Source organism: Fistularia commersonii, chromosome 12 (genome assembly GCF_037954325.1).
Source record: "Fistularia commersonii isolate RoL2024-O1a breed Wild chromosome 12, RoL_Fcom_v1.0, whole genome shotgun sequence".
Classification (NCBI taxonomy): Eukaryota; Metazoa; Chordata; class Actinopteri; order Syngnathiformes; family Fistulariidae; genus Fistularia; species Fistularia commersonii.
This window is the reverse complement of record NC_141295.1, coordinates 19,161,776-19,187,701: the sequence shown is the minus strand read 5'-3', so window position 1 is coordinate 19,187,701 and position 25,926 is coordinate 19,161,776. Positions and strand designations below refer to the sequence as shown.

The window sequence follows — 25,926 nt, the reverse complement described above, 5'->3', positions numbered from 1 at the left end:
CAGTGTCTCATATCACCTCTTTAGTAATGATTGTTAAATTGGATGTGTATTACATATCTGAGGGATATTTAAGTGAAATACTTGGTGTAACTGCAGGTATTTGGATTTCTGTTGCCGGAAGAACACACACATTGCTCTACCTCCTGCGCCACACCGCCCCCAAAAACAATATGGTCACTCTTAGATGGGATGTCTTTGCTTGGGGTGCCTGGCCGTGGACTGTCTGTAGGGCCGACATGAGGATATAACGTTTACATGTTAGTACAAATGAAGAGTTGGTCCTTCATTTGCAGCTGTGATATTGGTGGCAGGGAATGCCGTCTCACGTGTTACTCCAGGATCTTCTCCCAGGCCGTAGTTTGGCCCCCGGTCAGGTGAGCGTGAAAGCAAATCCTTCTCACGTTCCTGCAGCCATTCATCCTGGAAGACAACACTCCTGTCTGATCATGAGGTCGAGGTGGTTGGCTGGGAAGTAAATCTTTCCCTGTAAAAACGGGACAACCGGGTGCAGTTCTTCCCCTTTGAGCTGCTCCCTTCAGGGGTCTCAACAGTTACTCATCCTTCCAACTCACCTCTGCAGCAACTACACAAACTAACTTCATGGCCCTCCATCCATTAGCATCCTTCTACACTGGACCTTTAAAAGCCAGAGAGGAAGTTGTGATGCTGATTAACATAACACTGCATTTTTACCCATTTTTTACTTCCATTCCCACGTTTGTGAAAAGAACAACATGAGCAAGAACACCCTGAAAAAAATGGAATTCACAATTTGATGCAAGACTGACACAGTAGCTAACATGGGGAGAGACGTAAGCTAGCTTGTACACTTTGGACAAAGGTTAAGACACAGACTTGTAATGTTCCAGGACTTCCAGTGATTCACTTACAAACCCACTTTGCTTCTTGAAGAATTCCGTGACCTACTCCCCCCTTTCCCCTTCTTTTAATTTAAATCTCCCCGGATTTTGAGGCATGTTTACCACCTGCCTGCTGTCTGCTTCAAACAGCGCGCCGAGCCGATAGGACTAAACCATTTTATCATGAGAGGGGGGGTGGTCCGGTTTAAAAAGGTTTCTAAAACAAATAAAGATACTGGTTCATGTACATAATTTTACTTTAAATATAAAAAAATCACTATCATGCTGCCTTTTGACAATATTACAATTTCGTGAGAAGCCACTGTCAGCCATGAGCCCCGAGAATCGCGGACGCTTCCCCCTAGTTCGGGTGTCATAGAATCGTCGGTTCACGTTGTCCGGACCGGTAACAACATTAAACGTGAGCTATGGAAGCTAAGCTGGCGACACATTAACTCCGGGGGAAAAAAACATCAAAACTTTAAAACGAACAGTTGACGTATAAAACCGCTCGCCGGGATAGTCATTATAATAACTACCACTGATAGGACAACATCAAAAATTCAATGGCATGTAAACACAACACCGTGGTTGATATTACAGGGCTGAGGGAAAAAGAGCGCCCCCTATCGGATCGGATGTCCTTCTTTAAACGTTTGAGCCATTGGTGGATCTTTAGCTGATGAATTGTGGACATAAAATCTTTTCTAAAATACAACCCTACATTTATATTGATGCATTGGGACTAAACATTGTAAATCTCCTCTAGAATCCAATGAGTTTGTTTATTTATTACTGGAAATGTGCACCAAATTAAAGGAAAAATTCCGCTGGACCGTTCTAGCGACGCTAAACAAATAAATGTCTTGAAGTATTTCGGTGATATATGATGCCAAGTCAGACGATTCTGTTTATTCTGTAAACAGAATTAGGATTTTAACTTTACTTGTACATGAATCAGCAACTTCATGTTTAGGGAACAGGCTAATATTGAGCATGAAGGTGTGCAATTTACAATTCTCACAACCTCCAGGAGCGTGGCACTTCTGTGCACCTACGGCCCTTTACAAGATTATCAAAAAAAATGCTGTGACACACAGAAGCCAAAGAGATATATTTCTATAAAGAACCTTTATTACAGATAATGTAATAGGGAGGACAGAAATAAAATGCAATGTTTTCATCCATTAAGGCTTCAAGACTGAGTGTTTCCTTCCAATGACCGCAGAGCTGAAACTGCAGGGCGGTAAAAGTTGTCTCTTTGCGTGCAAATCCCAAGCAGCTGGATCTTTACATCAAAACAATAGAAAAATACTCTGAAACTACGCTTTACTCAAGTGCAAAATTTACTTTATCAGAGCAAAAGCTTGGTCCCTCTGACAGACATTGGATGTATTAGTATCGAAGTGTGTGAGCGGGATGGCACCGTGACAACTCTACATGCAGTTTTATTTACAGACACCGGACTAATCGGACGGTCTTTGTGTAGCTGCGATATAATCGGCGATTTTCGGCGCAACACGCGTGACGGCGGCGACAGCTGCTTTCTGCAAGACGGCCCGGAAGCCAGGGTGTGAAAACCACCTGCCGCTAAGGCCAGGGTGTTTCCGAGAAAGACTCGAACAGCAGAGAGGATTCTGGGTAATGATGCCGTTCACGGAAAAAAAATAAGGGTTGCACGGCGACAAGGAGGGCAACGAGGGATGGTCCTCGCCACCTTTTACACAGCGGTGTTGCGTGTCAAGTCACATCACAGAGAGTGAGTGGTGGAATTAAAACGCTATTCCAAACGAAGACAAGGAAACGCACTTTCATCGGTTTAAAAGATTAAAACAGCTTTTCGTACTTTGTGTTTTCCCCTTCTGGGCGATAAAACCGATACATGCGTTGATTTGACAGGACGCCGCACATCGATACGCCAAAGGTCAAGACCTTTGAATGCGCTCTGTCAGCACGTCTTCAAAAGACGCAGCTGTTTGTTTTTTCTATGCGAACAAAATGTCATCGATCCAACGAGCGATGAGGGAAAATTGATAAGCCGATCGCCGACGGCCGGTCCGACGCTCGTCACGAATCGTCAGCTTTCGTTTCAGTAACGGAAAATAAAGGTCTGCCCAAAGTGCAAATGCGAACACGCACATTGATGGAAAACACGTGAACGGCGGGGAAAAAAATAACGGTACTTCCACAAACCGCATCTCCTTCGACGACGCGTCGCCGCCGCAGCCGGCCAGGTGAAACCGCCGGTTTCACGCAAGTCGGCGAACACGATTTTGTATCTGGATTCAGTCTCGCCGCTGGAAGACGTGCAAACCCCCCGACCTCGGCGGCCGATGGCAGAGCCCGCCGCCACGGCGCCGTCTAACTGTGGTATTTGTTGATGTGTCTGTTCCTGTCCCCCGTCTGCGTGAAGGTCTGCCCGCAATGGGGGCAGGAGTACGGCCGCTCCCCGGTGTGTATCCTCATGTGAACATTCAGCTTGTCTTTGCTGATGAAGCGCTTGCTGCAGCACGTGCACGCGTACGGCTTGTCCCCGGTGTGGTACCGCTGGTGCATCTTCAGCTCCGTCATGCGGCCGTACGTCCTCCCGCACTCGGGACACTCGTAGCTGGGCCGCACCTCCATGTGCTGCCTCCCGTGCAGCCGCAACCCGCTGGACGAGCTGAAGCTCTTGCCGCAAACGGAGCATTTGAAGGGTTTCTCGCCGGTGTGGATGTGGCTGTGCAGCTTCAGGCTGGCGGCGGAGGGGAAGCCGTTGCCGCAGAGGGAGCAGAGGTGAGGCCTCTCCCCCGTGTGAATGCTGAGGTGCTTCTCCAGCTTGTTCTTGTTCAGGAAGGTCTTGCCGCAGACGGGGCAGCTCAGGGGCTGCTCGCCCACGTGCAGGCTCATGTGCTCCGTCAGCTCCATCAGCGACGGGAAAGCGTAGTCGCAGCGCGTGCAGGAGTAGGGCCTTTCCCTCTTGAATTTCCTGTGCTTGAGGCAATGCTGCTCCAGGTCGCGCTTCTCCTCGAAGGATTCGATGCAGCAGGAGCACTGGAAGGGCCTCTCCTCCGTGTGAGTCCGCAGGTGATACTTCAACGCCGTTAGCTTCAGGAAGACGCCGTCGCAGTGAGGACACCGGGACTCCCGCCGGCCGTGGACCAACACGTGCCTCTTGTAGTGAGAGAGCTTGATGAAGCGCTTGCGGCACAGCGAGCAGTAGTACTGCTCCACCTGGTGCCCTTGCTCGTGCTTCTTCAGCGCGTACTCCACCTTGAACTTCTTGCCGCAGGTGTCGCACGCGAAGGACTTCTTATGCACGGCCATGTGCGTCTCCAGCTCCTCCGGGCTGCCGAACGTCCGGTTGCATTTCGGACAAGTGCCGTTGTTCTCCTTGGCGTGGACCCTCCTGTGCTTTTTAAGGTCCTCCGGGAAGGCGTAGCTCTTCTGGCACTCGGGGCAGTCGTAGCACTCGCCGTTGGTGGCTTTGCGGTGCGCCAAAATATGCCTTTTTAAATGATACATTCTGCAGAACTCTTTGCCGCAGTCGCTGCAGCTGAGGCACCGGGGGGTGGACTTGTCCTTCTTGTGGGATTTCAGATGATTTACCAAGGCGGGCTTCTCCTTGAACTGCTTCTGACAGGCGGAGCACGACAGGCCTTCGGCGGCGTGAGTCTTCTTGTGCTCTTTCAGCTCCACCCAGCTCCCCAGCGACGTCCCGCACTTGGTGCAGATGTAGTGGCCCATGCCGTGCTGCTTCCTCAGATGCCGGGTCATGTGGTAGGACTGGCTGAAGGTCAGGGAGCAGACGGGGCAGCTGAAGGGCTTCTCCTTGGTGTGCATCCTCATGTGTCTGGCCAGCTTGTTGGCCCCTCTGAAGCACCTGTTGACGCAGATCGGACAGAAGTGGCCCTTGGCTTTCACCTTGGTGACACCGTTCCTCCTCTTGCCGCCCCGTTCCGAGTCCTTGCCCTCCGCCTTCACGTCAACGTCGGAGCCGCTCTCCTCGCCGCCGCCGTCGCTGTCTTCATCGGCGCCGCTCGAACTGACCTCGCGATCGTCCTTGCGAAGAAGCGACGGTTCTTTTTCCCGCGCGTCGTCCCCCGCCGTCCGGGTCGGCTGACGCGAGGGATGCGTCGCAACGTGACTCGCCAAGGCGTCGTCGTCGTCGGGGAAACGGTCCTGACGTTCGGGACGGGACGGCTCCTGCGACGAGTGCGTCCTCCTGTGAGCCTGCAGGTCCGCGGCGTTCTCCAGACTCTTCCCGCACGTGGGGCAGATGTGGCGGCCGGCGCCGTGCTGGTTCCTCATGTGCCGGGTCATGTGGTACGACTGGCTGAACGTCAGCGTGCACAGCGGGCAGTTGAACGGTTTCTCCTTGGTGTGCGTCCTCATGTGTCTGGACAGTTTGTTGGAGTCTCGGAAGCGTCTGCTTGGGCAGAACGGGCAGGAAGGGCCTTTCCCTTTGGCCCGTCCCACGATAAAGTCCTCATCGTCGCCGTCGTCGTCGTCGTCGCTGGCTTTGTCCAAGGCGTCCTCCTCCTTCACCCGAGAAGACGAGCAGCCGTTATCGTCGTCGTCGTCGTCGTCGTCATGGCGGCTGGATTTGTGCCGAGTCAGATCTGCCTCGTCGGCGGTCTTAAGTCTACATTCATCCCCGTCGCTGTGGTACAGTTTATCGTTGTTGTAATAGAACTCGTCTCTGCATCTCGACGACCTCCACTTCGTCTTGGGCGACTCCGGTTTGGGTTTCGGCCGGCCCTCCCCGCGTCGAGGCCTCCCTCGTTTTCGGCGGACGGGAAGCTCGGAATCGTCCCCGATATCTACGCTGACCTCGTGGACGCCGAGCGGTTCGGGGTTACACTCGGCAGATTCCACCTCTCTGCCGATGGCCAAGGCCACGTCCAACGTCAGCGCCTCCTTCTCCGCCAGCAGCCTCTCTCTGAGCGGCGGACACCTGGTTTTCTCCCGCAGCTGACGGAGGACGAGTTTCTCCTGAGAGCCTCCGAGGCGGCAGGGCTTCAGCAGAACCTCCAGCGCCGAGGCAAACTGCTCCACGCTCTCTCCGGGCATCTGAGCCCGTTGATAGAATCGGACCAGATGCGGCCGCGCGGCGGCGTCCGAGCCGAAGTAGACGGTGAGCGCGGCGACGGCGGACGCGTACGAGGCTTCTCGCTGGCTCAGGGATGTGAAGACCCGCTGGCCCTCTTGGCCGAGGCAGTTCTGCAGAAGAGCGCACTTGCTGGAGTCCACCAGCTCGTTCTCGCCCAGCGCCTCCAGGTAGTGCTCGAACGCCTTGAGCCACTTGTTCCAGAAGATGGCCGGTTCTCCGGGGGCGGGTAAGAAAGGTGGCGGCGGGGACAAAATGATCAGCAGCGGCTCCGGGAGCGACTCGGACGCACAGTCCGGTTTTTTCACCTCCAGATCCGCTTCTTCGGTCACCTCACCCATCCTTGGGTTTTGGGGCGTTGTCTTCTCGCAAGGAAAGGGGAAACTATTTCTTCTTGTTACTGTGGTGGGAAACAGACCAAGAAATACCCGTTAGCTCGCTTCATTTTAGCGTCATTTTCGGACGATTGAGCGCACCGGCTTCGATATAACTAAGTCTAAATCGAGGCCGCGCTTGTCGGAAAAGTCCGCTTTGTAGCGTGACATATTTACACAGAAACATTTTTTTTACTTAATTAAATCCATACCGGTAACATCCACAAATACACACTGGAAATCCTTTTTAAACAGAGGCTGTAACTTAGCTGATGAAAAAGATGAATAATAAATAACACAAGAAAAAGTCCATCCATCCATTTTCTTTGTCCTCCTCCAGCTATCTTCAGCGTACTAAAACCGTTAAAGTCGTCTTCTTCGGCGTCGGAATCGAACGGCCTCAGAATGTCGCGCTCATTTTATCGGTCCGATGTAACGAGGCTCAATGCTTTGGCGCCGTCCATCAATTAGCGGCATCGTTGTTTAGCCGCAGTGTTCAAAACGGGGGAAAAAGTAGCGGCTTGCAGTCTGGAAATGATGGTATAATCATAAATACATTCCCGGAGCTCCTTCCATCACAGCGCTGTACGAGCGAGAAGGTCCGTGAATGTTTCTAAAGAACCTCCTGCATGTGTCTGAGCTGCGGGAGGAACCCGGAGAAGCCCGAGGAAGCCCACGCAGACAGAAGGAGAACAGGAAGGAATCCGAGCGGAGACCTTCTGGCTGTGAGGCGGAAGCAAAACACCGGCTGTCATCACATTCCTTCTGAGCAGCCTAAAGGATGTAATCAGATTACAACTATCTTTGCTTCAGAAAGGCAGAAGGTGCTGAGGAAGTCCTACCGAAGTCCAACCAGACCACCGAGACCACCGAGGAGGTCTTTCTAACCACTTTCTGCAAGAAGGAAACCTGACAGCAAGAAGATCAATACATGTTTCAAGTTGGAACCTTCCGGAAAAAAGGATTTCTTCTTCTTCTATTCTAGAAGCGAGGCAGGAACGCTAACCTGGTCACCAACACCTGCACACACACGCTGTCAACACGTGGCAGCAGAAGATGCGATCATACTAAGTCCTTGTGTGTGTGTGTGTGTGTGTGTGTGTGTGTGTGTGTGTGTGTGTACGTAGGTGTGAAGGGGTCACCTGGATATGGGGTTTGGTTCTGGGGGCCTTTGGGCCCCCTGGGTTGTGTGTGTGTGTGTGTGTTTGTATGCGTGTATGTATGTGTATGTGCACGTGTGTGTGTGTGTGTGTGTGTAGGGGTCACCTGGAGAGGGGGTTTGGTTCTGGGTGCTAGATCCTCTGGGGCCCCCAGGTTGTGTGTGTGTCTGTGTGTGTGTGTGTGGGGGGGGGGGGGGGTAAAGACCCTTTCTACCTTTCTATCTCCATCACTGCAAACGAAAACAGCCCAGGTTCTCAGATGCTGACACACACACACACACACACACACACACACACACACACACACACACACACACACACACACACACACACACACACACACACACGGGGGGGACCAGGGCCGCAGAGTCATTGTCCAAGACCACTAACCTGATCGATCGCCTATATTGACCACATATAATCGATCAGTGCATCCTGCCGGCGGGTGATGATGCGGGAGGAAGGAGTGATAAAGGAAGGTGATGCAGATGTTTAGATGTTTGGACGAGAAGAACAGGCGAACTCACCGAACCAAAGTGGGTCACAACCGCCGGAGCGTTCGGCCGCGGCGCGCCGGGCGGGAGGCGCCGATCCGCGGCCGCGGCGGCTCGGGGCGGCCGCCTGACGCCGGAGCTCCGGCTCCGGCCGCGTTTCACTCCATCCCGCCGCGGCGCTCCGCCGCCGAGACACCGCCGAGGCTGGAAAACACATCCGCCATGCTGCCTTTCTTTCTTCCGGAGGAAAAAAACATCCGCGGGCGGCCCGCGGCTCCACAGCGCCACCCGGCGGCCGGGAGAGGAACTGCAGCTGCCGTAAACCTGACTGGAAGTGTCGTAAAGCGCGGTCATCATCACTTTCACACACAGATAGATAGATAGATAGATAGATAGATAGATAGATAGATAGATAGATAGATGAGGAAAATTAAATAGTCATAGCAACCAGATGTGTTAAAAACAATAAGGTTGGACATTTTAAATATGAAATACAAAAAGAAAAATGTAAAAAAAATTCAATAAAATAAGAAAGAAATGATTATGCTATCAGTAGGCGTATGTTTGAGTAAGTGGAAGAGTTTTGTTTTTATTTAATAAACTATTGACGACAGAAGTCCTAAATTCCAGACAAGACAAAAAGTCAAATATAGTTCTGGTTGTGTATTTTTCACCCTCACTGTTCCATTATGTTGTCCATTTTTATCCTTGATGTTGCTGTTGTTTTTCTCCCTGCTTTCTCTCTATTTATTCGTGGATGATTTATATTCATATTCATATTTATTTAATTTTTGACATTATAATTGTTACGCTAAAGTGACAAAGGAATTTCCCTTAGGAGGATCAATAAAGTTGATCTTATCTTATATACCTATAAATAACAAAATATGAGAAAGTGATCATTCTGCAGTTGTCTGTTCATTTTTTTCTAGAGCTGTATTGATAGATTCGAAAATTAGATATGTGATGATGAGCCGAAACCAGAGGAATATTATCAAAATAAGAAAAAAAATAATAGGGGAGTCTAAATAAAAAAAAGATTGTAAAGTTGAATAAAAAAAAAAGCAAAGTGTGCATCAGGATCAAAATTGCAAAATGAATTTGCTAAACTATAAAGAGGGGAATATTTGTTCAAAAACATGGCATTAAAAAAATCCACCTCAAAGTGTCAGGAATAATAAGTGATGAAAAAACAATAGATATTACAGATACACAATGTTATGTATATAAAAACATGTAAATAACAGGATGGATGTAACACATAGGTTAGATAAATTTCATATTTTCATTTCACTGAAAACACTTCATGAGACGATGAGATGAGATGAGATGAGATGACAACAACTTTATTAATCCTGAAGTAAATTGTTGTGCCAGAGTTTCAAGTAAAAAAACATAACAGTAATAGATAATAGTAGAAAGGAGGAAGAACAAGAAATATAATGAAATATGAATTGTCTTAATTGTTAGCAGTAACTACAAAGATTGAAGATTCCCTGCGGCTGAGGGAAGAGGAATTAAAAAGTCTGATAGCCTCAGTGTAATAGTGTAAGTTAATGTAAGTTAGTAAGTTAGTGAAAGTTAATAGTGTAAGACTTAATATTTGAGCAGGTGGAGAAAAGTGTCAGGGGTCGTGACAGGATCTGCCTTAATGACAAGATGAAGGCGAGAGCAGCCACGGTGTCTCCATGGTGGAGAAGCCAGGAGGCCGAGCCGGAGGCGGCAGGGGTGAAGATGTTGGAGGTTCCTCTTTGGGACTGGGCAGGATGGAGAGCCCATCACACATGGTAGATGTTGCGGACGTAAAGTCACGCTGAGATGGTTTGGACATGGACAGAGAAGGAATGGAGAAGATCCGGGTAGAAGGACGCTGAAGGTAGATGAGGACCAGAGAGGAGGTTGATGGCTGGAGGGACAGAGGACAGCAAGTTGGTGTGAGAGGAGAGAATCAGATGGAGGCAGATGATTCGCCCGTTTTGTCCACGAAAACGACTTTTCAGAAGTCTTCTGCGTTCTTACCGAGGCGTCTCCTCGCACAGTCAACGTTCTCGTAACACATCATCAATCTCAGGCTGACGTTGTTGTCTCTGTCACACAAACCCCGCTAAAGAAGCTAGTCGTCAGGCTTCGGCGACTATCCCTCCGCCGTCCGGCGGTGTGTGTGTGTGTGTGTGTGTGTTTGTGTTTGAGTGTGTTTTGTGATGTCAGAGCAGATCATGCGATTAATGGGAGATGGGGAGAACAGGTGTGCATCATTAGGCAGCGAGTGACTGTCAGGTTGAGGGATGAAGTGCGAAGGAGCTGCGGAGAACGACGGCCCGTCGAGCGTGGCGCCTTCGGGCTGCGCAGACATAAACCGCCATTATCAGCGGCAGAAATCCTGCATTGATAGAACAATCAATGAAAAGGCCGATGCTCTCTGGCGTCATCGGCGGGCGTAAATATTAGATAAACCAGGATGTGTATATTCCCTGTGTTTAAACTTTAATAATCCCACCTGTGGCCGACATGACACAGAATACACCATTAACATAATCAGGAATGGCAATATAAGCGGGACGTGACGGCCTGAACAGTTTCAGCGCTCAAATAGAGAAAGTATTGTTGATTTTTCTGTAAAAAGAAACATTGAGGTGAATAAGCGGGAACAAATTGAACGGCTGCATATTAGCGGGTGGATTTTACACACTTTTATAAAACAGTGATGAACGTGAACAGATATTCCTCCTTTCCTGCAGTCGGGGTCGCTGGAGCTGTGATCGGACGAGAGGCCGGGTTCACCTCGGACCGCTAAATCACAGGGACACACACGGAAACACAACATTCACCCTCTCACGCATTCACTCGTCATTCTGACAACGCGACCATTCATTCACTCATTCACATCCTATAAAAACATCCAACCATTCATGCATCATGTTGGAAAATGACCTTTCACCCTCTCATTCACACGCAGGAAACATACAATCATTCACACGTTATAGACGTACAGCTTTCACGCATTCGTTCTGAGAAACGCAACCGTTCAATCACGTCATATAAAAACATCCAACCGTTCACCCTGTCATTCACCCGGTCTCCAGCGAACCTCCTGCACGTGTTTGAGAACCTTGAGGAACCCGTGGAGACTCCACGCAGAAAGAACCCCTCGTGGGAATCCAACCAGGGACCTTCTCGGGCGGGAAGCGCTAACCGCTAACGGCCACGCTAACAGACCCCACAGAGAAAAGTGTGAAAAGTCCCACGTCCCGTGAACACACCGCCTGCAGGTTCTCCAGCGCCGGGCCTCCAGATCTATAATTCAGAGGATGTAATGTAGAAGGTGATGCACACAGACAAGTTCACCGTCCCACCACGGAGACACACACACACACACACACACACAGTATTAACAATCACCATTTATTCACACACTGCATGGGAGTCAAAGCAAGTGTGACGGAGTGAACGGGGGGGGGGGGGGGGGGGGGGGGCTCTAAATCAAAGTACATGTGTGTCAGAGGACAGAAGGGACGTGCAGCTCAAGAACAAACATCTTCTCATCTTCAGGCCTGCCCGCACACACACACACACGCACACGCACGCACACACACACACACACACACACACACACATGTGGCCGAGTAAAAAGGGTTCCCCTTTACAAAAAAATTCCATCTAGAAAATACAAACATTCACACTCATGGCGTTGTTTTGTTTGCCGAGCCGCGGGCAGCAGGGACGGACGCAGGGGCGTGCACGTACGCACGCACACACATGCACTGAACTTGTAGAACTTAAACATGAGAATGTGTGTGTGTGTGTGTGTGTGTGTGTGTGTGTGTGTGTGTGGAGGGGGGTTGGCTCAGTGCAAGCATCATGGCAGGGGAGCAGTGACGACAGGCAGTAGACGGTAAAAAACAAAACAAAACACGTTTTTCTAATATTCCCACGTGGACCCTGAACGTCACATCCGGCTCTCGCTGACGACGTGCCGGGCGCCGCGGCGTGCACGTGCACGTGCCGCTCGCCGTCCTCCATAACACCGATTAACCCCCCCCCCCCCCTCTTCGTTTGGTTGGCTGTTAAAGCTGACGGCTCCGTGTTGGCGTTCGTGGCGTCCTCCTCCACTGTGTGTGTGTTTATATTTGTGCACTTGTGTGTGTGTGTGTGTGTGTGTGTGTGTGTGTGTGTGTTCTGAAAACGAAGAGAATGTGCAGATCTTCCGGTTTCCGTCCGGTGAATCGTCTCTGGTCTCCCGGAGCAGGCGAGAACGTCTGATGATATCGTCTGGTGTGAACGTTTGTGTGTGTGTGCAGACAGGAAACAGATACCGTGTGTGTGTGTGTGTGTGAACACAGTGACACCGAGGCAGAGAGTTGGACAGCAACACACACACACACGCGTCACCACAGTGAGGGTCTTTGTGAACGAGGGCTGGCAGGGAGGTGAAGGTCCTTTTCGGGGGCACGAAGGGCTGAATCCTCGCCAGTTCACCCCGAAACCCTTCCTCCCGTCCCAAAAGTCGCCCGGCCTTCGTTTCATGTGTGTGTGTGTGTGTGTGTGTGTGTGTGTGTGGGTGTGTGTGTGGGTGTGTGCGTTTGTCATTTTGTGCAGACGTCGCCTCCAGAGTCAAACGAAGGAGGAGAACCCCGTCACCGGGGTGCGGGACCCCGGCGGGTTGGCGTTGGCGTTGGTTTGCGTGTGCGCCGGCTGCCCCGTCGGCGTGTAGGCGCCGCCGGCGCTGTGCTGCGTGACCACGGTCTGGTAGTACGGCTCCGCCTCGGCGGTGGCGCACTCCTCGTAGCTGAACGGCGCGCTGACGCCCTTCAGGCCTTTGGGCTGCCGCTTCCACGAGTTGTAGTAGGTGGGGTCGCTCATGTAGTGGTTGACGAAGGAGTGCTTGGGTTGCTCGTCCTCGTAGTCGCTGTCTGTCAGCTGGACACACACACACACACACACACACACACACACGGCGGGGGTCAGTGTGCGACGCTCATCACACACAGACGTTGGTGCGACAGGAAGTGACGAAGACAGATGGGAGGTGAAGCTGGAGGTGGTTCCCCGTTTTTCTAAAAAACTCATTCATCCATTCATTCTCTGGTGATGTGTGTGTGTGTGTGTGTGTGTGGAGGCTATACCAGCTATGATTGGACAAGAGGCGGGGTTCACCCCGGACCAATCACAGGGCCACATATAGAGACGTACAACCGTTCACCCTCTCGTTCACACGTCTGGACCATGCAGGGTCTCCAGAGAACCTCCTACAGGTTCTTGCAAGGAGCCCTTAGAGACGGCGAGCCAATCACGGGCTCCGCTGGTCGCCAGGGAGTTGTCGGGGTCCCCCCTCCCTCCTCAGATGGAGGTTTCCCAGACCGGAGCTGCTTCTGGGCCGAACCCCGAACATCTCCCGGTGTCACGACGCAGAAGCACCGTGGAGCTCCTCCCGTTTCCTCGACTCAGAAGGACGTCAGAAGCTCGGCCGGCCGGTGAGACGCCACCTCAGATGTTTGCTGAGGGCGCCGGCGCCTCCGTGAGGAACCGAACGTGGGGAGAGCGACAGGACAGACAGAGATACCTCCGACTCAGAGACCTCGGTGGGCTTCTCCGTGAGGGTGGTGCTCTCCGTCAGCACGGCGCCGTTATAGTTGTTGCAGATGTCCTCGTCCGAGTAGTGGAGACCTCCTGGGCTGGGCCTGGGAGGAGACCTGCACACACACACACACACACACACGTGTGAGTACATGCATCTTGGATGTGTGACAATCCAGTGTGTGTGTGTGTGTGTGTGTGGGGGGGGGGGGGGCGGACCTGGTCCCGTTCTTCTTGAGGAAGGAGTTTTTGGTGTTGAGCGTTCTGCTGTTGAGCTCCAGGGCGGTGAAACCTCCGTTGTCCAGCGTCACGGATTCCTCCACGGTGGACGCGTGCTTCCCTGAGGAGCAGGAGACCCCGGTGGTGACGTCAGGAGGGAAAAAATAACGCTAGAAATGTCCATCATTCATAACAAAATGAAATTTTTTTTTGTGTCTGTGGACTTGTGGAAATCAGCCATTGACTCATTCTCTGGAGATGATCGCGGACATGAGGAAGGAGAGGAGACCTCATCAGCTGCTGTTCCTCCAAGGTCTTGAGGTCTTGAGGTTGAGCAGCGTCAAATACCTGGGCGTCCAGCTAAGCGAGGACCTCACCCGGTCCGTCCACACCACAGGCGCCGCTCTGGACCTCGGACGCTTGCAGAGAAGATCACCAGAACCCCACAACCTTCTCCGCAGAGCATCTGCCACCGCAGGGTCGCCTCCGTCACCGAGGACCGCACACACACCCCCGACACACTCCGACCCGCCGACGGGAGATACGGGAGCGTGAAATGTAGAACGACGCGACCGACGAGCTCGTAATAATCCAGTCATTCTTCTTCGTCCGCGCTTTAAATGCGGCAACGCACAAAAACGACTGCCATTTAAACCGAACTCACCTTTGCACTTTGTGAGTCGCACAACAACAAGTGTTTTACTTGCTCTGCCAACACCGTTCATGTTTATAATTATGTTTAATCCCCTATTTATGGCCGATACGAATCCAAATGCACCGCGGACAGCAAAGTAAGAGTTTCATTGTACAGGAAAACACGTTTCCGAGCCGCACATATGACAAGGAACACTTTGAATCTTGAATATCTATGCTTGCAGTCAGAGGACGATCCCGGCCGAAGAGGCGTAGAAGCGTTCAAGCTTTCAATCTGTCGTTTTGAACGCTTTGTGGCAAACACATCATTACCATCGGCGTGAAACATCTCATCAGGGTTTGGAGGACGCAAGTCGGACTCCAAGGGTTGGTCCTCCGGCTGAACGCGCATGTTGCAAGAACTGCCGTTGTGTGTGTGTGTGTGTGTGTGTGTCTCAGCAGATACACACCTGCGCCGCACGCCTTGTACTTGGCGCTGTGTCCGTGCAGCAGCAGCGTGAAGATCAGGACGATGATCAGGATGAGACCCACCAGAGCCATGACCAGCAGGAACCACCACTCCTCGTAGAAGGGCCGGTCGGACAGGGCTGCGGGTGGAGAAACCGAATCATCAGCAAGATTCCTTCACTCGTTCTTCATCGATCCCGGCTGGTCTGCTGACGACGGCTGATTCCGTCAACTTCAAGACCAGCAGGAGAACCAAGAGCAGGTCCTAATTCCTCTCCATTCAGCCGCCGGCAACCATAAAAAACCTATCTTTAACCTAAAAAAAAAACAAAAACTGTGCAATATTTCATTTCACTGTGCAATATTCAGAACTGTGCAATATTTCATCTCATAACAGCTACAAGTTTCTCCTCTGTCATATTATTGTGCACTCCTTACCTCACTTGTTACTAAGACACTTATAGTTTTATCACTGTTTACTAAGACACTTCATAGTTTCACTGAGACACTTTATAGTTTATTCTTATTTCTAATTCTGCCTTTTCTTTTATTATTTATTTACTGTTATATTTTTCTGTAACTCTGGCACAGCAATTTCCTTCGGGATTAATAAAGTTGTTCTTATTCTTATTCTTAGTCCTCGTTCGGTTGTAGTTACACCAAACCGCCACTAGATGGCAGCAGACACAACAACACACGATGGCAGAAAGTCGCTTCGGTCATCTTGCTCAGCTTGTTAGCCTGATATCTCCACCAGCGTGTGTGTGTGTGTGTGTGTGTGTGTGTGTGTGTGTGTGTGTGTGTGTGTGTTTACCCGCGAGAGCAGCGGTGGGTGTGCTCGGCTGTCCGTAACCATGGCGATTAACAGCGATGACTCTGAACTCGTAGCTGATCCCCGACCTCAGGCGCTCCAGCGGCACCGAGACGGACCTGCTGCTGGGCGGTAGAGGTCTGACGAAAGAATCCCACACTCCTTCATCTACGGGGAGGAGACCAAGACCAGGACGGCGGAGAATCGTGTCAAACCATTGTCACGACGATGATCTAGCGACGATCGCGGTCGCTATTATTGCCATCATGCTACAAATACGACGTAAACTCAGCCTCCTCCCGCAGAGTCGTGTAATTTGACTGCATTATTCCTCGGATAATCTTATTAGAGAATCGCAGCTGACTTGATTTGCGCAGCGGGTCTTAATGAATCCGCAGGAAGCTGCACTCGAGGTGGTTTCGGCGCCGAACGGAAAAGGATCGCGGCGCGGGAGGTGAAGACGCCGCTCGGCAGGGAGCTCACCGGAAGTCCGGGCCTCCACGACGTATCCGTTCACCGGCGCCGCTCCGATGTCGCCCTCCGACCAGTGCACGGTGAGGACGGAGGAGGTCTTCGTGATGGAGATCTCCACCGGCGACCCCGGCGAGCCTGCCGAGTCGGACACACACACACACACATACACACGGCTTGCATTAAGATGCAAAGATGCAACGCACACACTCTCAGTTGCATCGAGGTTTCTGCGACTGCAGTTGCGTCGCCTCGCCGCTAGTTGGCGTTGTTTCGCCGCCGCCGTGCGAACCTGACGGCGGCGAACGGGGTTTCGAGTCGGAGCCACGTTTGGTTTATTAAAAGGCTGGCCGGCGGGGGTAACGTTTGGGGGAGGGGGGACTATTTAGTCCAAAACTCAGAACTCATTTGATATTCAAAAGAACATTGGCTTTATATTTTTTCCAAAGCATCACGGAAAATTGTAGAAAACAAGCCGTCGGGGGGAAAGCAGGGATATTCGCCGCAGCTGCTCCGGAATCATCCACTCAAATTGGGTTAAGTGGATAATAAGTTTGTATTTTGAATATCAAGTACATGCGGGATATTACACCAACTTATTTATGACTTTTTTTTTTCTTTTCAGGGCGGATGAGCGCTGCGGTGTCAGGGCCGCCGCGTGCAGCTACGCCGCCGTTTTTATTAACGCTTAAGGGCCCGGCGGGGATCGGGAGGGTGTCAATCGAGCGTTTTGCTGCCCCGTGAAAAAAAAAAAAAAAAATTCACACAGAATTAAATGACTATTACAAATATTTGCATTTATTTTGTAGAGCGTTTTATTCTAACTAACTAAATATGATTAAAATAAATATGAATAATATATAAATGAAAATAAAATAAAATATATGATATTCTGTATATTTCCTGTGCATCTTGCATTTGCAAGTGTTATTTGCAGTGCTTATGTCCTCTATTGTAAGTTGCTTTGGAAGCGTCTGCCAAATGCAATGTAATGTAATGTAATGTAATATAAACAATATTATATTTAATAGCAGCGGAAATGTTATTAATATTATTAAGTTAATATTATTATTATTATTATTACTGTAATCCTCATCTTTCGATAAATAATAAGAATATAATTAGTATATAATATTATAGTATAATATAGAATATAATTATTATTACAACATATTATTATTATATATTATTATATATTACATATTATATTATTATATTATAATTATTATATTATATTATTATATCATTATTATATTATTCTATCATTATATATATTATATATTATTATGATCACATCTATAAATAACAATAAGAATAACAATAACAATAAGAACAATAACAGCAATGAATAACAATAATCATCAGCGTCTCTATATACGGAGAGGGTCGGATGACTCACTATATTTTAATATTATAACAGCGTTTGCATCTCTTGGACGGATGAGGGTGCAGGAAGTCAGATGGCGTGAGAGCAGAAGGTGAGACGGAAGCAGGAAAGAAGAAGAAGAAGAAAGCGTATTTCACCTTGCACGGGCTGAGCGGTGATGTTGGCGTGCACGGCCGGTCCGTAGCTGACGGTCAACGCCTGCACGCTGAAGCGGTACGTGGCCCCTTTGATCAGATCTCGAACCTTCAGCCAGCGCTGCCAGCTGCCCTTCACGTCCACCGTCACCACCTTGCTCACCCCTGCTCGCCGAGACAGCGGACCACATGTTGACGCGCACGTCCGGCGCTCGCCGGTTTCCCCCGCGGCACGAGCGCGCTTACCCTGTATGGGGGCGGTGGGCCGGTAGGTGACCCTGTAGCCCTCCAGCAGTCCGTTCGGGGTCAGCGGCGCTCCCCAGGACACGTTGACGCTTCCTCCCGTCACCTCGGAGAAGGCCAGGCGGCTGGGCTGGCTGGGAGCTGCGGACGGCGGGAGGGAAAAAACAGGACTGAAGCCGAGATGATTTTCTTTTCCGCCGAACCGTGAGCGAACGCCGCTCCGTACCGGACTGCAGCGTGCGCGCCCCTCGAGGGTCGCTGGGCGGGCCGTCGCCGGCCGTGTTGAAGGCGGTCAAGGTGACCAGGTACGGCGTGTAGCTGGTCAGGTTGCTGAGGTGCAGGCGGGTGTCCGGGACGAAGATCACCTTCACCTTCTCCGTCTGGTTCTGCTTGTCCCGCTCCCAGTAGTGGATCTGCAACGGCGGCGATTTATTTGCGCGTCAGGAACGCCTCGCTGTAAATATCCCATCCCTTCCGTCGCCGTCTCCCGCAGAGCCGGCAAAGCGCCGCTTCTGAGGGCTAACCGTAGCCGCGCTCGCGCTAGCGTACGTCGGCCGCGGCGGCCCGGACGTAACGATTACAAATGACGCGGGTATTCCGAGGCGACACGCGTCGTATCTTATATCCGCGGAACCCGAACGAAACCTCGCCGAACGAGAGCTGCTCGCCAACTTTAATATTCCTCACATGCGCGACTGCTCGCGTTAAATGTGCAGTTTTGAAAACGACAGCGGAGGCGGGCGGCCGGTCGGCCGAGGGGAACGGCCTCGGCTTTCCCCCCGGCGTATCTGATGCGGCGAGCGGGCGAAACCCCCGCCGCCGCGCGGCCTCATGCATTTAAAATGAACGGAAAGAGTGTCTGGTATACAGACCGGTGTTTACAGCCGCCGTTAAAACAGCCCCGTCGGTTTAATCCGCTTTAAGCCCAACTTTGAGGGTTTTTAAGAGATTCGCTGGAGGACACGCAGGACTCGGCAGTCAACAAACCCGGGCGCCGCCATCAGTTGGGGAAATTGTGCTAATAGGTGCGGACGGAGCGGCGAGGAGACGTAATAACCATTCATGAAGTGTCAGACAGCGTTAGCCCGTCGCAGTCGGAGGGGAACGAGGGGACGGCCATTGACGGGCGAGGGATTTCTTTACGCGGCCGGTCGATAGCAATAAGTAGCGGTGGGGTCATTTCACCCTCCCGCTTAATGGCGTGCGACGCGCGCGATAGTCATCGTATTTAAAGAAGCGCGTTATAAACGGGGCCGAGAGGCGGAGGAGGGGCGAGGACGCTCCGGGAGAAGAAGGAGGCCACGGGGATTTAAAGAGTCGGATGACGCCGACACCTGAGAGCGACCTGCTGCTGAACAGAAGGCGTTACTTTCATAAACCCGATGCTCCGGGAGCTGCTTTTCTGCTGCGATCGAGTGAGAAGGTCCATTTAGAGATAGACAACATTCACCCACTCATTCGGGTTTTATTGAGATTTACCGTATTTCACGACTATAAGACGCACACAAAAGTTTTAGATTTTCTTCAAAATGTGCAGCTGCCCTATAGTGCAGTGCAGCATGTGTGTTGTTGTTGTTGTTGTTGTTGTTGTTGTAAGGCGGGCGTAGTAGAGAACACCATGAGAACGTTAAAGGGGGAACTGTGGGCGTTGGTTGGATATAAAGGAAGGGTTATGTGGGTTATGCGGAACATCGTTGTTTTAGCGACCCTGAAAATGGCAGAGACACGCTTATGAAGCTCAGTTTAAACTGAAGGCTGTCGGCTACGTGGAGGAACGTGGAAATCGAGCAGCCGCGAGAGAATTTAAGATGAATGAATCGACGGTTCGCGAGTGGAGGAAGCCGGAAAACGAGATCCGACGGGTCAAGAAGACGCAGCTGAGTTTCCGCGAACGTGAGGCGAGGTGGAGGGAAGACTCGAGCGGCGGATCATCGAGCAAAGAACGAGAAGGAGAAGCGTTTCGAGTCGCCGTTCGACTAAAAGCGGTAACGCTAGCAGAAGCAGATGACTACCATCAGAACGTTAGATTAGGGGGAAGCGTGGGGCGTGGATTGGATATAAACCCGCGCCTTATAATCAGGTGCGCCTTATAATCAGGTGCGCCTTATATGTGTGTTAAATCCAGTAATGGCACACACAACTGAGACTGCGCCTTTGAGAACGGTGGTCATGAAAATATGGTACAACCGTACACGCTCTCATTCACACGCCGTCATTTCCAGACGAGAAGCCGCTATTTTTTTCACACATTTTGAAGCTGCGGCTGAAACAACGACGCGGCCGATGGATGGATTTTTTTTGGGGCTTAAAAGCTTCACGCCGACAAAACGTTTAGCTTCGTCACATCGGACCGGTGAAATGACCGTGAAATTCTAGGCGTCTCAGCGAAGAAGACGACTTTAACGATTTCAACGCGCAGGAGGAAGACCAAGATAGCCGTCAGCTGGGGGAGGACAAAGAAAATGGATGGATGGATGAACTTTTCCTCGTCTTATTCATTATTCAGCTTTTTTATCAGCCGTGTTACAGCCACAGTTTGGAAGCATTTCCAGTACGTACTTGTGGATGTAGTAAAGTCAAAAAAAAATGTTTGTGTGTAAATATCCCAAGTGCAACCTATATATGCACACTTAGATTTATTTAGGGGTTTTTAGCCGGTGCGGCTTATATTCAGGTGCGCCCAATAGTCCAGAAATTACGGCAACCTTTCACTTGCAAATCGAACAGACGTTCAGCCATTCACCCTCTCCGTCCTCGCTTCCCGATGGGCATTCCTTCAACAGCTGCGACGTGAAGCCAAACACCGTTTCTACCGTACAGTATTTGCATTCAGGCCAGTTGTACTTTGCTGTTTTACCTTTTATATTTGCATGAATATAGGCCAGTTATAAGATAAGATAACTTATGGATCCCCATAGGGGAAATTCTTTTGTCACAGCAGCGTAACAAGGGCATACAATACGTCTTCACGCACAACTCTACTGCCGGTGCTTTCTGTGCGTATCTAAATTATTATGGTAAAGCCAGAGTCGTGGTTAAGTGAGGACCACCTGTATCCAGATGTCCAACCTCCTGCTCGGTTCGGACTGAAGGAGGAACCCGGGGAACCGTGAGGAACCCCACGGGGAGAACATGGACCAATGTGTTTTTCACCCATCTCTATGGCGAGGTCTCACGGCGACCACATGGGTAACGATGTCGTGGAGACCGGAGAACGTTCCCTCAGACCTTCTCGTGGAGGGACGGCTTCTGTAATCCTCTGATGTTCAGAAGGTCCGCTTCGCTTTGGCATTCGGCGGGAGCGCGATACCATCGGGATTATTCCAACAAAACTATTTAAAGTTGCCGAGAAAACCGGCGCGGATCGTGATATGATTTGATAAGATCGGGCACCTTAAATGGATTTCCAGGCGCCTCTTTATTTGAAGTGTTGATTTAAGATCTTAAGCCACGATTAAAAGAGAGAAGAAAAAAAAAAAAAGGGGTGTTTTTGCCCGTGGACATCCCGCACTTACTAGCGACGCCACATTTTCTCGCGAGAGGCCCGACGGGTCCAGGAATCATCCCGCCACTTTCCGTCCGACCCGGGTTCCTCCCGTCGGAGAGCTAAAGCGAGTCAGAACCTATAGATTCATTAAACATTCTTTCTTCGCTCTCCTCCTCGCTTCTTAATCTCCTTAACCCCCTGCCCCCGCCGACCCCCCCCTTCGCTTTAAACGTATTCCCCCAATCCTCCCCGTCTCATCGGGATTCCGGCGGGATCGCTCGCCCGTCTCGTTCCTCCGCTCTGCAAATATTACATTCCCGTCTTTTCTCCTCGGCTGCCGCCTCCTGCTCCCGCAGAAATCAATGTGTCCGAGGCGGGACAGATAACCTTGTGTTTGAACTACTAAGAGCAAGGGGTGGGAAGGGGAAGGGAAAGGGGGGGCCGGACCAGACGGAGCGCCGATATTGAAACCATTAAAGGGTATTCAGATTCTCTCTCCGACTTGGTTCTCCGGCTCCTGAGGGCGGCGTCGGCTCCCCCCACCTTGTATCCTTGGATGAGTCCGTTCTGCGTCTCCAGCGGCGGGACGTCCCAGGTCACTTCCAGAGAGGACGGCGACACCGCCGAGACCCTGATGGACTGGGGGGCCACGGATGGAGCTGCAAAGAGCGAGGCGGCCGGTTAGACTGTGTGTGTGTGTGTGTGTGTGTGGGGAAGGGGAAGATCTGGAATGTTCCACCCCTCCAATTAGAGCAGGCCGAAGGCATCGCCGGCGCAGCTACTGTACCGCAAATATGCATGAACACTTAGAAAAAGGCAATATCACCCCGTTTCATCATCCGCCCTTCAGTCACGTCTGCCTCCTTCAGCTTATCCTCAGCGTTTGATATGTATGGCCTACTAACCCCCCCCCCCTCCACACACACACACACACACACACACACTCACACACACACTCACACACACACAGGCAGAGTGTGTACGCATGGATTGATGGAGGCAACTGCAGGATTAGGAAGGAAGCTGACAAAGTATGTGGATCACAACGTGCATATCTATCACCTCTGCAGCCTGGTGTGTGTGTGTATGTGTGTGTGTGTGTGTGTGTGTGTTTGCCAGGTCTTGGAGTTGACCCGCAATGTGTGTGTGTGTGTTTGCGCTGCCGTAGAGAGAGAGAGAGACAGATTGGGTATATTTGCACTGCTCTCCGTCTAATGGATCCGTGGGTAAACAGGGCTTGGACTATCACTGTAAACAGATGACCTTGCAAAGCTGCTGATAATATTCAGATGTGTCTCACACACACACACACACACACACACACACACGCGCGCTCCTCCGTGGGTTAAGCCAGGTGACGACAGCTGACAAATGACAAGAGAGAAAGTGAGATGATGAAGGGGAGGAAGTGATTTCCGCCCTCTCAGGTGAAAACGTCCTCCTGACATCCGACATCTGCTCCCCGCCGGTCCGGCGTGGACCGGCGGCGCCGACAGGAAAGCCCGGGTTTAAACAGCAGACGCTAATTGGTGCTCCGGCGAGGAGCCCTTCGCCAGCCGCCGTTATTCCAGGGGTCAGAGATCAGACTTCATACTTGAGAAATGACACGCTGAGGGGGAAATGAAACCGGAGCGGACGAGCGGAGTATAAATGAAGGAACGCCCCGAGGTATCTGATGTAATAAGTGCAATAGTAGAAAGATTCAGACAAAATGTTCCCCCGGATTCGCAGCCTCCTTCTTCTTCTTCTTCTTCTCCTCCCCTTTGTCCGGCGGCGGCTGCACTCACCTGCCTCCCCGACGGCCACCTCCACCGGGGCGGAGGCTGGGCTCTCGCCGACGATATTGTAGCTGGTCATGGCAATTTGGTAGCGCTTGAACCTCTGCAGCTCTGTGAGGAAACAACCGCACTTGAAGCACCTCAGGAATTAATTGATTTTTTTTTTCCGACGCTCGGCACTTATTTAGCTTATTTTAGAAACCAATTAGAACGCCGTTATCCACTTACGCGTCAACTCAAACTCCGTGAGGGACGGACTGCTGACGGTCTTGAAGGTGCTCTTGGCTGCCGGAGAACCAGAAGAGACGCCCGGGTAGAAAGAGAGAGAGAGAAAAAAAAAAAAAAAATCAATAAATGTTTCAAGTTCTGCGATAAATTGCGCAATTATAATGCCATTCAGCAAAATGACTGTATTTAAGAGAAAAACGTTTGATAGACTTTTATGCCTCAATACCCTTTTTAGACTTGGTGCATGTTTAATGGACACAAAATGGTTCATCTGCCAATCTCCCGGACACTCGCCCCACAATAAAGCATGCCGGGCCGCTTAATGGTATTTTAATATTTCAGTTTTATAGCGTAATATAGGTGGTCTCGTAAAGATGGCGCCCGCTCGGTCCCTCGTCTCCGCCCTGCTCCCACAACCCGGGTCTTTCCTTTTTTGTAATTTGCCCTCCAACACTGCAGACCTCTGAAACCTCCTCGAACGACCGCATAAACTGCAAGGAGAGGTCTCTGCTCGGATTCCCATCTGCGTGGGGTTCCTGCGTGGGGTTCCTCAGGGTTCCCCGGGTTCCTCCAACGGTCCAGACACATGTGGGCACCCCGAAATGTCAAGCGGTGTGAATGGTTGGATGTCCTGGATGATTATTGCTATTGACGTTTGGCCCCTTTTTGTTGTCCAAATGAAGGGGCAGCTTCCGGCAGCTGAGTATCGCTCAGTATCTCTTCCTTCTCGGCTAATTTTTAGCTCGGCGGCAAAGGGAGACGAGTGCGGCGTTCTCCGATTTCAAATGAGGGGCGTAATAACAACAATTCAGATGCATTAAGGGGGTAAATAACTAATATTATCGCAGAGAATACAAATAAGTCACGCACGAAGTGACCTTCGTTGTCTGAGCGCCCGGCGCCGGTGTTTTCCTGCTCCTTCGTCAGCTTCCTCGCCCCTCGGGTTCTCACAAGGGCAGTGTTCGTCACAGCAGCAGCGGAGAAACTACCTCCAGGGCCACCAGACTGGCCCCTCCTCGACTTGGACGCAAATGCGTGGTATTTCAAGAGAAAGCAGAGGCGCATTCCGTGCCTCATTAGGGAAACGTTAGCATAGCGGCCCTGTCGGGTGCACGATGGCACATCCGTTGGTAAGTATTCAAGGCGCCTGGTTAGGAAACCCACGCAGATCATCGCACCTTTCACGGTAAATATAAGATCTCGCGCGGGAACGTGAGCCCATGTGTTAAATAAGCATCCTTGATTTGTCAGTGTGCTAAAATTTGGGACCCGCACATGTATGCTTACCTGGACCGAAAGGCTCTGCAAGGCACAGCCACCAATTGCTCTTGTGTGCATATAAACACATGCACACACACACACACATTCTTCTGTGTGTATATCTATTTTGTATATTTGCACTTTGTTTATGTGCAAAGGGTGTTTGTGAGATTCATAACAGCTTAGATAACACGTCGAGTACATGGAAAAACCATGCATGTGGTCTAAACATCTGATCAAAAGAGACTAAAAAGGAAGAGAGTGTGATTTCAAGTGTTGGCAAAAGGTGTCATTTTAACAGAATTGACAATATCAGGCTCCTTCTCTGGGGACACCAGTGCTCCTTCTGTACAGAAGAACAGGCACTTCCATCTGTTGAAGTTTCTGAAGTTTGCAGACGACTCATCAATCATCTGCCTCATCAGAGGTTGAACAGCTGCTCCTCTGGAAGCAGTGTGAACGACCTGGAGCCGAACCCTCTGACAGAGGACTTCAGGAGTCACCAGCCGCCCTCATCTCCATACAGTTTTCTTTGATCCATCATCTCCCGGGACCTCAAGTGGTCATCAACATAGAGGGTGCGGTCCAAAAAAAAGGCCCAAGAGAACATGTAGTTTCGCCACCTGCCTCCGGAGCTACTGATCCAATTCCACAACGTAGCCTCTTCCTCCACCTCCATGATCTTCTGGATCAGAACTACGGAACGAGCCATTGTCGCCAACCTGCCTTCCCTCCAGAACCTGTACTCCCGCTGATCCGCCACATCCAAGGACACAACCTCTTTTGCCCTCTCCACTGTGGTAGGAGGTCCAGATCACTGCACGACAACACAGGGCCGACCTCTTCCCTGCTAAATGCTCGTTCTGCGACAGAGGAACTCACTTGTGACAAGGCCGCCGCTGCTGTTGTGCTTTGTGGTCGTTTGGACCTCAGTTTCCCCAAAGGAGGTGGCGTTGGCGGGGAGCTCCCGGTAGTACAGCCGGTAGCCGGTCAGCACGCCGTTGACACCTTCGTCGCTCGGAGGCTGGGGACGCAAACAAAACAGGTCAACCGACGACGGTGTTCATGGCGTCCGCCTGCTAAGGAATACGCTTCCAAAGAGAAAGGGGAAGGCCTGCGAGAGGGCCGGCACTCTCTGGGGTTTAGTCACTTATCACAGTCGCTCTTCGCCAACTCTATCCCTTTCTTTGTCTTGTGACATTTATTATGTTTGACTCCCTCCGCCTCCTCCTCCCGCCACCTTCCCTTGTTGATTT

General features: G+C 51.0%; 2 protein-coding genes across 3 annotated transcripts in view; both read right to left on the bottom strand.

Annotated features, from left to right (window-relative positions):
* Positions 1 to 1,976: 1,976 nt before the first annotated feature.
* LOC147229077 (uncharacterized) lies at positions 1,977 to 8,219 on the bottom strand. Of its 2 annotated transcripts, XM_086157564.1 has the most exons (3): positions 8,011 to 8,206; positions 7,874 to 7,918; positions 1,977 to 6,349 (listed from the first exon to the last, which is right to left on the bottom strand). In XM_086157564.1, the coding sequence occupies exons 1-3, from the start codon at positions 8,192 to 8,194 to the stop codon at positions 3,222 to 3,224; spliced, it is 3,357 nt and encodes a 1,118-aa protein (XP_086013690.1). In that variant the 5' UTR covers positions 8,195 to 8,206; the 3' UTR covers positions 1,977 to 3,221. The 2 variants fall into 2 exon arrangements, with proteins under 2 accessions (XP_086013690.1, XP_086013691.1); XM_086157565.1 differs by lacking the exon at positions 7,874 to 7,918 and having other exon boundaries at positions 8,011 to 8,219.
* A 3,224-nt stretch (positions 8,220 to 11,443) lies between these two features.
* sdk1b (sidekick cell adhesion molecule 1b) overlaps positions 11,444 to 25,926 on the bottom strand; it is a 276,904-nt gene continuing 262,421 nt past the window's right edge. The window contains exons 34-46 of the mRNA XM_086156189.1: positions 25,553 to 25,694; positions 23,411 to 23,467; positions 23,192 to 23,293; positions 21,948 to 22,063; positions 18,144 to 18,330; positions 17,921 to 18,058; positions 17,678 to 17,839; positions 16,166 to 16,291; positions 15,686 to 15,850; positions 14,874 to 15,011; positions 13,771 to 13,891; positions 13,538 to 13,667; positions 11,444 to 12,894 (exon numbers count right to left, since the gene is read on the bottom strand). Of these exons, the coding sequence (XP_086012315.1) occupies positions 12,589 to 12,894; positions 13,538 to 13,667; positions 13,771 to 13,891; positions 14,874 to 15,011; positions 15,686 to 15,850; positions 16,166 to 16,291; positions 17,678 to 17,839; positions 17,921 to 18,058; positions 18,144 to 18,330; positions 21,948 to 22,063; positions 23,192 to 23,293; positions 23,411 to 23,467; positions 25,553 to 25,694 (1,890 nt within the window). The 3' untranslated portion in view covers positions 11,444 to 12,588. The remainder of the gene's footprint in view (positions 12,895 to 13,537; positions 13,668 to 13,770; positions 13,892 to 14,873; positions 15,012 to 15,685; positions 15,851 to 16,165; positions 16,292 to 17,677; positions 17,840 to 17,920; positions 18,059 to 18,143; positions 18,331 to 21,947; positions 22,064 to 23,191; positions 23,294 to 23,410; positions 23,468 to 25,552; positions 25,695 to 25,926) is intronic.